Source organism: Zingiber officinale, chromosome 1B, assembly GCF_018446385.1.
Source record: "Zingiber officinale cultivar Zhangliang chromosome 1B, Zo_v1.1, whole genome shotgun sequence".
Classification (NCBI taxonomy): Eukaryota; Viridiplantae; Streptophyta; class Magnoliopsida; order Zingiberales; family Zingiberaceae; genus Zingiber; species Zingiber officinale.
In genome coordinates, this window is record NC_055986.1 from 121045929 (window position 1) to 121060500 (window position 14572).

At 39.2% G+C, this 14572-nt stretch overlaps 1 protein-coding gene across 1 annotated transcript; it reads right to left on the reverse strand.

Annotated features, from left to right (window-relative positions):
* Positions 1-11071: 11071 nt before the first annotated feature.
* Positions 11072-12171, reverse strand: LOC121975836 (lon protease 2-like). The gene has a single exon (XM_042527729.1). The coding sequence runs from the start codon at positions 12125-12127 to the stop codon at positions 11255-11257; it is 873 nt and encodes a 290-aa protein (XP_042383663.1). The 5' UTR covers positions 12128-12171; the 3' UTR covers positions 11072-11254.
* Between the last annotated feature and the right edge of the window lie 2401 nt (positions 12172-14572).

Below are 14572 nucleotides of genomic sequence, written 5' to 3' on the forward strand. Positions count from 1 at the left end.
TTCCTCAAATGTGGTTGGTACATCCTAATCACCTTAGGAATAACTTTCAATTTCATTTTCAAGGCTTGATTGCACCTTGAAAATTCCTAAAGTGCCACCTTTTGCCATGATTAGGTTAACTACCTATTCAAGTAAGGTTGGCACACCCTAACTCATCTAGCGTGATGAAATCACGCTCCTAGGAACCCAATATCTATTTGAGCTCATTGGATTCACTAAGTATTTACTAGGGATGACTTCCCTAGCAACCCTTCTAATGATCCTCCTAGGCTTTGAAGCCTTGGTCATTTGGGACTCATCAAGATCAACTCTAGGGGTGACTCCCCTTGTGACCTTAGTGATGGTCTTCCTTGCCCTAGATTTTGTTCCATAATCTAATGGAACATTGTGATAAGTGGGCTTGACCACTTGAGACTTAGGTTTGTGACCCAAACCTTTCATGTCCTTGGACTTGGGTTTTTGACCCCTAGACCCTATAGTCAAATCCTTAAGAGCCTTTTCTAGAGAGTCAAGTCTTGACCTCAAGACTAGATTTTCTTTCTCTAATACCTCAAGACTTGATTTGTTATTTTTCTTTGAGGCATTCCTAGGCCTGTGTCTAGTTGATTTGGGATTCCTACCTAGGTTTTCCTTAGCCTTAGATGGGTTAATTCTAGGGTTGGCTTTCCTAGTGTTATCCTTATCTAGGCTCATATGTTTGGCACCTAAGCATGTGTATCGATTTCTAATGTTATCATGCTTACCATTATTAACAATAGCAATAAGGCTACTAGTATGTGTTCTATTTGAATTGCAAAAATGAGCCTTAGAGATTACCTTAGGGTTTGCCTTAGCTCCCCCTATCGATGTGCTCGTCTTCTTATCCTTGTGAGGTTGCCTCCCCTCGGACATTGGCTCCGATAATGTCCCCTTCGCTTGCATTGAAAGCACACCACGTGCTCTTTGCCTTTGCGTATCGGGACTCCAGCTTTCTTGACCTTTGGCGCCGGTGGAGACTTTCTAATCCTCTTTGAACACTTACTCTTGTAGTGCCCAAATTTCCTACACTCAAAGCACATTATGTGTAATTTGCTAGAAATTAAAATGCTTGAGTTACCTAGGTTTGAGGATGGATGAAAGCTCTCTTCTTCATCCCTTCCGGAGGTAGACGCTTCTTCTTCTTCTTGCTTCGAACTTGAAGAAGAACTCTCCTCCACTTCATCCTTAGATGTTGAGTGGCCCTCAACTTCTAATTCGACACTTTCATGATGTGAGCTACTTGGCTCACTTGACTCCTCTTCATGGCTTGAATTGGAGCTCTCCTCATGGAACTTCGCCAAGTTGTTCCACAACTCCTTGGCATCGTTATATCCACCTATCCTACACAAAACATCATTAGGTAAAGAAAATTCAATGATTTTCGTTACCTCATCATTGATGGTTGATTGGTGGATTTGCTCCTTCGTCCACTTCTTCTTCTCCAAAAGTTCTCCTTCTTTATCCAATGGAGGAGTAAAACCTAATTGCACACAACTCCAATTTTCAAGGTTAGTCATAAGAAAATACCTCATTCTTACCTTCCAATACGTGAAGTCGTCGCGGTCATAGAAAGGTGGAATGGTGATGTCTTCTCCGAGTTGATCCATCTCTAGCTTGTGCTCCCTCGGGTGTTAATCTGGCGAAGAGCGACCTCGCTCTGATACCACTTGTTAGGATCGATGATCGCGGCTAGAGAGGGGGGGGTGTGAATAGCCGCCCCAAATCATTCGTTTCTTTCTACAAATCAAGGTTAGCGCAGCGGAAATAAACAATAGAAACGACAACGGAGAATAACAAACCTCAAACTCGTCGATATAACGAGGTTCGGAGATGAAACTCCTACTCCTCGGCATGTCCGTAAGGTGGACGAAGCCTATCAATCTGTCGGTGGATGAGTCCCCGGAGAACCGGCTAATGTAACACTCCTTCTGGGTGGAGAAACCTCGCCACAATATTTTGCAAAAGCAATACAGGAGTAGAAAGAAGCAAGAAGCAAAATACAATACAAATGTATGAAACACCTTCGCTTACTTGTCTTCTCTTCGACTGGATGAAGCAGCAGCTTCACAAGACGCCTACAACAGCAGGAACCAGCCGATGAAGCTCACACGAAGCTTCAAGCAGAAGCGAGCTCAGCAAAGTTCAAATCACAGCAGTGAAGAAGCAGAAACTTCGGACCAGAAGAAGAGTAAGAGAGAGTTTCTGTAACAGCCCTCAGCCTCTTTTATACCTGCATCCACCTGCGAAGAAAAGCCAGAATACAGCAGAAGACAGAAGATCGTTGTGAGCTAACGGATAGTTCTTCAGCCTGATCGGTCCAGGGCACCTCTGATCGGTCCTGGTGACCGATCAGGCCCCAGTCTGATCGGTCCCCGGACCGATCCCACCTCTCTGTAAGAGAGGTGGCTGCATCTCTGATCGATCGTGGAGACCGATCAGACTCCCTGCTGATCGGTCTCCAGACCGATCAGATGACTTACAGAACCCTTCTGTTTGTTATCTGATCGGTCACCAGACCGATCAGATACTCAGGAGTATCGCTGGATCGGTCACCAGACCGATCCAGGTTTAGAGCTCCAGCCCTAAACCCTAAATGGTCCTGAGAACGAGCTACCGAGCCCTCTCTTGACCTAGTCGGAGAACGAGCTACCGAGCCCTCTCCGACTTCGTCCGGTCCAAAGAACGAGCTACCGAGCCCTCTCTGACCACAGTCCGGAGAACGAGCTACCGAGCCCTCTCCGACTTTCCGTGCCAAGTCTCCAACTTGGTCTTCTCCGTGCCAAGTCTCCATACTTGGACTTTTCCCGTGTCAAGCTCCCTGCTTGGACTATCCACCAGATGTCTGGTCAACCTTGACCCATCTGAATTTCCCTTGCCTGGCTTTACTCACCAGGACTTCCAAACTGCCTAGCTTCACTCACTAGGTCTTTCCCCTGCCTGGCTCCACTCACCAGGTCTTTCCCAACTGCCTAGCTTCACTCACCAGGACTTTCTCCAACTGCCTGGCTTCACTCACCAGGACTTTCACTTTCACCTAGCTTCACTCACTAGGATTTTCACCTGGCTTCACTCACCGGGATTTCCTGACTGCCTGGCTTCACTCACCAGGACTTTCCGAACTGCCTGGCTTCACTCACCAGGACTTTTCGAACTGCCTGGTTTCACTCACCAGGACTTTCCGAACTGCCTAACATCCCAGTTAGGACTTCCCAGTCAAGTATCCAGTCAACCTTGACCTACTTGACTCTTCTTCATCCAACCTGATCAGACCCTGATCAGTATCTCTCCGCATGGACAACTGCACCTGCATTGTCCATGTCTACTTGTCTTTCTGTATTGTCAAACATCGAAACCATGACCAAGGTTTACGCTTGGTCAACTAGGTCAACCTTGACCTACTGGAAATTGCACCAACAATAACATCTACAATACGTAGCAACACCTATACACATGTGCACACTAATATATGCATAATCAGCATGATATCACCTATAGTACACACCAACCTCATGTGTGCACTATTGTAAATAAACAATTTAAATGCAAATTCCTATAATACACACCATACACATGTGCACCCTACAGAACAGGAATATCAAACAGTGAGACTATATAGACAATAAAAGAGCATCTCAAAGATCAAGCATATAAGTATCAAAATCAGAAAAAATACGAGTAGAGTAAAGATAAAGCAACTTAATATATAACATAATCCATGCACTAAGTTCAAAGAACTATAGAGGTCAAGAAATAAGTATCCACCTTTATTTGTAGATCGTGCCAATATAACTCCTACGTCGAGACGCTCGTCTCGAATTTAAGTCTTACAAATCACATAATATACAGTTTAGTTAATCACATATGAAACAATTAGCTAAAAGCCCAAAACCCAACCTATTTAGGGAAAACCCTAATCGATCAATCATTAATTAATCCTAACTAATGATTAACTTCAATTAATCCCCTTAATCAATAACCCAATTCTATCCAACATCATCACAATACTTCCCAAATCGACAATCATCCCATCGTTTAATCCTTTGAATAAACTACTAAGCATCATGAATCCAACATATATAATTCATCACATAAACAGTAGCTAACCACCAATTAAATCCTTATTCAACTTAGATTAACAATTCCAGCCATGCCACCAACCAATCTAGATTTAAATTCAAGCATAAATCAATCCAAAACTCATCTAAATCCGTAGCACAACAACTGGATCAGCTGCTAGAGGAGGTTGCTGTCGGAAATAGCAGCCAGAGCAAGGTGGAGTCACTGACCTCCAAATCAAATACTACCTAATCAGCAATAAGTATAGATCCTATACCCAAATTATCTACTAAGATAAGTTGATTACCTCTGAAGTGGTAGTAGGGCAAGGAACCACCCCGGTGATCAGTGAAGGGATAGCTCAAGGATGCAGGAGTGTGCCATGGTTGTTGTTAGCCACTAGAAATGCTTACTACAACCGAGATTTGGATCTGATGGTTGTGATTCCACTCTGGCGAAGGAATCTGTACGGTGGTGGCAATAGGGACTGTGCGACGGTGAAAGAAAGATAAGGTATTCGTTGACAGTGACTCCACAGGTGGTAGCAGCCGCTGCTCCGCTAGGTTCCTCACGCAAGATGGGAGATGATCCCCCTTCTAGCAACGGTGTCAGATCGGGCTCGACCTGTAGGACCCACAACGATCGGAAAAAAGGGTGACAATGTTAGGGATTGGGAGAAAAATTGGGTGTTAGCGAGATCGGAAGAGAAAAAGGGTCGGCAACATCTGGCGATCGGGCGATGATGTCGATCAGCTGCATCGAGCACCGACACGAGAAAATCGATCAAGCAGCGGAGACACAACGATGAGATCGAGATCGGGACAAGGAAGCATGGGGGGAGAGGATGAGGAAATCGGGATTGAGGAGAGGTCGATGGAAATTAAGGGAAAAGAAGGGAAAACGAGTTTTATAATAACAACCTAGGTTTTAATTAATTAAATCCTAGGTTAATTCCTCAATCAACTCACAACTTAAATGGGTAATCCAAACAATCTTCCTCCTAACTCAATCGATTCATTCCCTTAAAACAAGTTATGCGGTCTCTGTTTAAATTTTGAAAATTTCTAAAAAATTCTAATAAGGTTATTTCTCCAATAACACTTACTATTTATTTGTCATATCTTACAGTTTCAGTGAAATCCAAAGTCATAGCCGGATAGTCCCAAGATTGTCTAAATATATTAATACTTATATTTCATATTATGTCTATTTTACTAACTCTGTAATGCCTGTCAAAGTTGGAGTTAGGGTATTCTAGGCGCTCAAAAGAGATCCAGGCGCCCGAACGTCTGAGCAACCAAAGAGGATCTAGCCATCCAGAATGGCCTGAATCTAGCTTGACGAGAAGTTGAGTTCGTAGATGTTGGTTGGCTGGCCTATGTCAGCTTCTAGGGGCCTAGAAAGATCTAGGTGCCCGGGAAGGGATAAAGGCAACTTGGATAGAACTTCGCCAAGGTGCAACCACATTAGCAACCCAAGCGCTCGGAAGGGAGTGAGGCACCCAGAGATGGATAATTTCAACGATGAAGGTGGATCAGATAAGCATCAGTGGAGGCATCCGGGGGTGGTCCAGGTGCCTAGAAAGGCCTATAAAAAAAGCTTCGACTAACATCTTTAGATCATTAATTGTTACAACTTTCATACTCATATGCTGCTTTCAAAACTGCTCTACAATGCCGAAACACTACTCCGACGACTACGCCCAAGCTTCAACACAAAGTCATCGGTATAAGTATTTTTATTTGTACTTTCAATTCCATACATTATTGTAATCTTTGAGCTTATAGTGAATTGCTTAACGAAAGCACTTAGCGAGTGCGAGCTTTGGAGTAGAAGTCATTGAAGGCTTTGAACCATGTAAACCAACCTATGTACTATTTTCCGTTTCTTTATTTCCGTTTCTTTAACTCATGATTTACAAAAAAAAAAAAGGGAAAAAGTGATATATGCTATTCACCACCTCCCTCCCTCTCGTACTTTTCGATCCTACAAAACATACATGTATCACTAATTTATGGTGTCATTGAACTCCATAATCAAGACATATTTATGGAGTCCTCTTCATCCCAAGCATCAAAATTTGGATCATCTTGTTTTGGTCCTGTACCAATAAAATGTCAAATTTTTCTTTTACCTTTTAGGTAGGTACGAACCAATTGAGACCATTTCAAATAATTTGGTCCATTAAATCAGTAAGAGTGATGAATATTCTATAATTCATCAGTAGTATTGATAAGACGTGATGTTGTCTTCCTTCATCAAATTGAGAGAGATAGTTTATTTCTGCCATCTTTGACATCACAGAATATAAAAAATTCTGTGAAAACTGGACGAAGAGAAATAATATTGATAATAAAGACCAATAATAAATTAACGATGGAAGTCGACAAAAAGATCAGAAAAACTTGACAACCAAGGCTAAAATAACTCTGAGGCACAAAATCCTAGAATTCTGATACAATGTCAAGAATAGAACTGTCATACCATGTTAAGAAATGTGGAATGGAATTCTCTCTCAATTACTTTCTTATACATAACAATGGGTATATTATATATATACATTGTACATTGATTATACAAACTAAAAAATAGAAATGAATATATTAAAATATTATATTTTTAAATTAATAGATTTTCTATATCAAGGAATTTTCATGATAAAAAATTCCCCATATTAAAAGATTATCATGATTAACTATCCTAAATTAATTAATTTTTCCAACATATCAAGTGCTTTCCTAATTAACAAATTATGTCTACTCCAAGCCTTTGATATTATAGGGCTTGATTCTACGGGAAGGAATGTTTGTAATCATGGACAAAATTGCAAATGAACGGCCAAGCTTGTATTTAAGGTCTAACAAGGTATATCAATAGCTACTTTACTGAATTTTAAACATCTTTTTTTCAAGTCGATGGTCATCTGTGTCATGAGAAATTGGAAACATAGTCAATCTTTTCTCTGTTTAGGACCAAAAGTTCTCTCTTGAAGATGAATTACGGAAGATCAAGGAAAATCACAAATGATAGAAATTGCATATGAAATTAGCAAATTTCCTCCACACTGTACTAAAAAAAAAGAAACCCTAGCAGGTCAGGTGTGAAGGGAAATTTGCTAATTTCATAAAGCAAATGATTTTTGATTGCTAATTTGACCATGGTTCCAACGCTATTTTGCGAGAAAGCAAATGATTAAGGGCACGCAAAAAGACACAACTTAGCAGCTCCAAGTCCAGAGAGAACCATCACTATAAAAAAGAATAAAATTAAGGAAATAAAAATAATGGAATGTAACACCAATAAAATGAATTCAGGCTTCCTCCTCAATTTATCATCATCCATGAAGAATAAAAAAATAAATAAATAAAAAATACATGACTAAAATGGCAACTCAATACAAAAGAAAAATCAGTCATTATCATTTATCAATATTAAACGAGTCTTTTTAGGTATAAAATAAAAAAAATCATATAAATTAAAACCGTTATAAATGATAAAATAGAGATAAAGAAAAATTTTAAAATTTATGACCGTAAATATATCTAAATAAAAATTAGACTTAATATTTATCAAGGAAACAAAATGATTGAGGTATCTAACTCACTACTCAAAAATAAAAAAATCCACCATTTTGATCAACACAATACGGACGAATACATCAACATTTGAACTCAATCAAGTAAGAAGTATAATAATACCAACCGAATCAGCATGACAATGTTAGGTGCAATTTTTCTTCCCCAATCCCAACGAGTAAGAGAAATACAGAGGAGAGTTAGAAAAGGGAAAGATGGGGAACTAAAAAAAATCTAATATTTTTATTTTATATTATATGGATAAAAAAAATCTAATATTTTTATTTTACATTATCAATCAGAGACGAAACCATCATCACCAACGAAACGAAAGAGAAACTAAGGTTGAGAGATATTGAGGAGGAATAGATTTAGATCTTATGAATTAGCATACATAATTAAAAATAAAGTTAAAATGTTAAAAAGAAAGTATCTTTATGGCTCTATCTGTTAGAATAACGAGATCTTTATAAAATCTGAAACTTCGACAATGAGATCAAGTAAATTTTTCAACAATGAGATCATGTAAATTTTTTATCACGTGGATCTATTTTTTTCCTTTCTTTTAAAAATATATATATATATATAAATATATTTAATATATTAAACATAATGGGCCATAATAAAAATTAGAACCCTACGCATAGGTCATTATGACCTATGCCTAAAGTCGACCCTAGAGGAAGTTATGGCTCCAAATCCTCCCTACAAATAGTAGCACTTATATGCTGCATCTAGATTAATCAAGTGAAGTATGCTCACCTGCACATAATGAAAGGTGAATCTTAAGAATATGAATATCCAGATTGATTACTTACCCAGTTCAAACATTTGGTTAAATTGTTAGCCAATCAACTTAGCAATATCTGGATTGAACCCAAATAAAATTCTAGACAAACAGATATAGCTATAACTTAATATGCATGCTGTTAATTGCTAATCAAGGAAGTTTTCTTTGGTTTTGCAGGAATAGGAATACACAACTTGCTGATTAATTTGGTGTCTGATATAGTATAGTTGATCTTTCCTGGAGCTCCAAGTAGCCTCTGAAGTCTTAGACCTTGTCAACATTTTGTTTATTGGCCTCCATCAAGACTTACCAGAGATGATCACAACAAGGTTTCTCAATTTCCTAGGACGAGCCAAGATTCTTTATCCTAATTATTTATGATTATTTGCAGAGTTTTAGATAATGTATATGGCATATACATTCTAATAGGTTAACATTTACTTCTCACCTCTAAGTTTCTAACCCCAGACGAGATAGTAATTATCCGTATTACAGGCAGACGAGAAGAGAGAGAGAATTAAGGAGAATACAAGAAGAGAATATGAAACTATTTGTCAAAATGAAACTTTGTTAATAATTAAAGGATAAATTCTTATACAATTAAATAGGTATTTATATAGATTCTAGTCCTTAAAAAAAAATAAAAATAAAAAAAAATCCCAATATATGTACCTCAATTCTGTTCTTTTAGAAAAAAAACAATTTCTTAACATAAATTTAATTTAACAAAACAAGATGCTGATATAGATATATCATAACTCATAAATACCAGAAATAACAAAACTATCCTAAATACCATAAAAAATAAAAATTATTAAAAATAATAAAAATATCTTCGGAGGCTCCAATGAGAGCCTAAATATTCTTTTTTGGATCTGAAACTTAGCAGTTACGGATTCCTCCATAATAAATGTAGATTTCTGAATTCTACACATGTGATCACTGATAGAGCTTGATTTCAGATCCCGAGTTAAAAATTATGACCCTTTCAAATTTAAACAGTTACGTTGAGTTGGTCCTGCATCAGTTTGATTTAATGTCAAACAAGTAAGTTTGTCAATGAGTCATTCTAGACCAGAAATCAGGGAATCATCTGGTTGACTGCAAAGTGCTAATATAATGACTAGAATTGAACCGTTGATAGTAGATTAGTGCTGAGGAACGAAGAACATATTCCTTCTCAGGCAATGAATTCCTCAAAGTTTTCTGACCTAGGCATGAAAACAAGTATCAGGGAATAATTTTAAAAGAATGGTGCTTGTTTAAGAGTGTGGATATCAAAAATCAGATAAACAAAGATCTGGAGTTTGGAACTGTTATCAGTGGCTAACAGAGAATGAAAACTCTTGATAAGTGATAGCAAGGCTGCTTCCTAATCAGACGTGGAAATACTAAAGCCACTAATGGTTTGTTGCACATTTCACAGGCACATAACAACTATCTGTTTTTTTTTATGTACTATACACATACTAGAAGGTTGGTGACAGATCCAGAGCTCCAATAAATTGTCAAATCGATGGCCTTGCTCACTGAAACATTTTGACTTCTCATCCAAAATATTTTATCTATCAGATGAACATCTTAAACGTATACAATTTGTAAATGCCTAATTGTCACTTATAAGAGAATTTTATGGAGAACTATTATGAATTCAAGCTCCCAAACTTCTGTACCTACAAATCTACTAAATCAGGTTAATGTGAGAGTATTGGAAAAGGTGTATCCTATCTTTTAATGTATAATAGAAGAATTTATATACTATGTTTTAACTAAGCTGGATAATTTTGAGTACTACCTGGTACCCTATTTCCAGTGAATATATAAAACAATAGAAATGTTTTTAGGAAAAAAGTAGTGTCATTGTGTGTACGTCATAAAAACATTTACTTGCCTGATTTTATCATATACAAGCTTTGTATCGAATCATATTAGGGTTCCTTCAGCAATAGGAGGTGATAAAATTGCATTTTTAGGCATAACACATTAACTAATTCAAGATGCATGCATTTATTAGCAAGTCAATGCATCTGCTATCAGATTTTAATACATAGCAAGAACCGAAGAAAGTCAATAAACCATGAAAACCAATTAATGATCCTAATTAAAAACTCAAAGCTATTTTCTGGAAAAATAATAATCAATTTCAGCAAAGAACTATTTACTCACAGATTATAGGTCTACAAGGAAAATGTGAAGACGCACTATATGTTCTCTTATATCGTGTAAGTGTGAGACTACAAAATAGCCATATAGGTGGCTTTCAGTATAGATGGCCTATAACATAACAACTTAAGTTTGGGGAAGGAAGGTTATACTTAATCTTTTACATGGATGAGTTAGTCGGCACTTGAATTTCTGACCATCAATGTGTTGAGCTGAGAACTTCACATTTTGATCAAAAGATTGCATTACCATTCCTAATCACACACAATAATATAGTATGCAAACTTGAAACAAAATAAGTACAGAATGTGCAACAACTTCATCATACACTATAACTATTGCCTATACACTGAAAACTAATGATAAATATTGCAACATGGAAGCCCAAGAACATTAGTATGCACAAACTAAAGTTAAGATAACAAACCTTCTAGTTAGAAAAAAAAAACATTCTTAGAACAAAAAAGGCTAATCTGAATTTGGATTTATCATCGTTACATATCATATACAAAAGAAGAAAGATGCAAACATAGAAGGAAAGGGAGAAGAAAAGGGGGGAAAAAAGAAAGAAAGAGGAGAAACATATCTTGCCTATGAAGTGTTTGTCTCATTGCCTATTCGTCTCTTCCATCACAGCACTAGCATTAACTTGTCAAGAAGAGTTTGAGGGTGAAAAGGCATCGTTGACTGCTGACGCAGCGGTTAAGTAATTAAGGGTGTTCCGGAGCGTGTCGCGCTCCCTGCGAAGTCTGGCGCCGGTGTCCTCAAGCTCGAGCAGCGCCTGCTGCTCCCTCGGCGCTCCTTCGAAGGTGCTTCCCACGAAGAAAGAGAATGGTGTGGGAAATAGACTGCGCCTCAGGTCCATCGTGCCCTCTTTCTCGGGCTTGCCGTTGAGGCGGTTGGATATGCGGATGACGTCGCGCATGTAGTTCTCCACTTCAGAAGCAAGGGCATCGAGGTCCTCGCCCTCAGCCATACGCGGCGGTGGCCGGTCCTCGAGCCAGGCGACCTCCGCAACAAGGTAGGGCTTGGAGCGAAGGACGCGGGAGACGCGGAAGCGTTCCTGGCCCTTGCAAATGAGGAAGAACCGGTCGTCTACGAGGCGTTCGTGCTTGACGACTTCGCCGACGCAGCCAACGTTAGCAACTGATCCCCCGTCGGAGAAGACGACGCCGAATCGAAGGTCCGTCTGAAGCAGGGTGTGCATCATGACGCGGTAGCGGAACTCGAAGATCTGGAGGGGGAGAACGGCGCCTGGATAGAGGACGAGCGGAAGGGGGAAGAGAGGAAGCTCCACGAGGTCGCTAGAGACGGGGCGGTCGGAGGACGAGAAGGAGGAGGCGCGGGCGGCTAAAGCTTGGGCTTTGGCTCGGTAGAACGGCTTGGAACTGGGCAAAGTAGATTTGGACAGAAGAAAGGGTGAACTTTTTAAAGGACTGGGAATGGGAGAGGGCGACTGGGGATGGTGGCGGTGGCGGTGGCGGTGGAGGGTGGCGGAGGGGAAATGATGAGGGAGGAGCGCCATCGAGGGAGATGGAGAGAGAGGAGTAATCCTGTAAATTTTAATTGGTTGGGGGATTTTAGACAAAGAGAACGGTGCGAGAGGAAAAGGCTGGGGTCCCACATAAACAGAGGTGCCATGGCCCTTGAGGCGACACCTGGGTAGCTGATTTTACTAGTGGAGATTTTATTTTTTAAAAAGAAATAATAAAAATGGAAGCCATTAATTTTGCTAATTTTGTGGAAAAATACTGCCACGATTAAATAGATATTTTGATGAGAACAAGTGGTTTTGGGATAGGATAAAGAAAAAGAAGCTTCTTTGTATTTGAACATCATCATCTAGAAGAACTTTTAGCTACATTCAATTCCTACATTGGATCATCTCAAATTATTTACACACACAATAAGACCTCTAATTAGACCGGATCACAATTTCGAATCGTCGATTTAACAGTTTAGAAAAATCAATTCGACGAATCTTGATAAATCTATCTTAAATTTTAACCCTCTAAACTATTATAATTCAAAATTCAGAATCATTAGTACATGATTCAATTCAAAATTCAACATAGTTCATTATTATATTAAAAATTTTAAAATTTATTTAAAAGATTATACTTATTTAAATTATTTACGTATCATCTTAAGATATAAGAAAATCAAAGTCTATCTAATTCGTTTATACTTTTATAATTTTACATTTGGAAATGATGTTGTTACTCACTTTCATTTCTCGTTCCCATTGTATTTGTTCCTTCAGTATCAAAATCTTCAACTTTACTATCTGAAAGTCGCATTCCTTGGATTCTTTTCTCAGTTCTGGTCCAATTTTTGAGTTGTTGGGTCACTTCGGGAGCTAGAGGGGGGAGGTGAATAGCTCGTCTTGCTTGTTTGCTTGTGTCGAAGAAGATGATATGCAGCGGAAAACCTTATAGCAAACTCACAATTCTAACACAGGAGATTTATTTGGTATCCACCTCAAGATAACGTGACTAATCCAAGGATCCACACACGAGCAGACTCTCTACTAAGAAAAACACTCCTTCTCAGAACAATCATGAGGTGGAGAAACCTCGTACAAACTCATACAAGTATACAACTAAAAATAAGAAGTAAATGCACGACAATACAACAAAAGAACCTTCTTGCTTGATCTCTTGTAGTTTGTAGATGTTTTTGGACCAGTTGGAAAGTGGAGCAACACTTGTCTTCCAAAGCTCTAGTTCGGTGAATAGTAGCGGAGAAGAGTATGTCAAGAGATGTCTCGTTTGAACCTCGCTGTCACCTTTATATCTGTGCGATCTAGGGCTTCCAATCAATTGGGACTCCCGATTGCCACGTCAGATGCCAGTGATCCCAACCGTCCAAAACCTGCATCCTATGCAATGGTTATATCTCAATCGATCGATCAATCAATTGGGTTTAGCTGGATCGATCAGCTGATCAATCCAGAAGCTTTCCTCCCGTCACTGCGAGAAACCGAGCCTCAATCGATCGACCAATCAATTGGAGCGGCCTAATCGATCGACTAATCGATTGGGGAGCACACTGCTCTCCTACGCGAATGACCTCCAATCGATCGGCTGATCGATTGAGCTTTGGTTTAATCGATCGGCTGATCGATTGACCAATCCTAACTTGACTAACTCAAGTCTAGAGTTCTCATATCTAATATCCAGTCAACCGTGACATGTTGGGACTCGCTCATGCCTAGCATCTGGTCAACCTTGTCTTGCTGGCACTTTGTCACTAAGTGTCTGGTCAATCCTTTGACCCACTTGGACTTTTCTCCTTGTGCCAAGTGTTCGGTCAATCATAACCCACTTGGACTTCCAGACACCAAGTGTCCGGTCACCCTGAATCTACCTGGATTTCCACACGTCTGACTTCACTCACCAAGACTTCCTCACTGCCTAGTTTCACTCACTAGGACTTTCACCTAGCTTCACTCACCAGGATTTCCATCTGCCTAGCTTCACTCATTAGGACTTTCCTTCTACCTGATTTCACTCACCAAGACTTTCCCACCAAGTGTCTGATCAAATACTGACCCACTTGGATTTTCATCTTCTGTCAACCTTCCTATTGGACTTCCCTTGCCTAACTTCCGATTAGGACTTCCTAGTCAAGTATCCGGTCAATCTTGACCAATCTCTCCAAACGGGCGATTGCTCCTGCAATCTCCATACATTGTCAAAATAATCTTCATATATTATCAAACATCGAAATTCACTCATTACGACTCAAGTTTGAGCCAATTCAAGCTTAGTCAACCTGGTCAACCTTGACCTAGGGAAATTGCAACAACACAAGTAATACGTAGGCTTCCAATGAGTCAAGAGATAAAGTTGATCATCATTCATCTAATATATTACCACCGATATTGAATGTCTGCTCCATTGCAACATTTGATACTGAACAAGTTAAAAAAATTTTGGCAATCACGGAAAGGATGGGAAATCTTTGA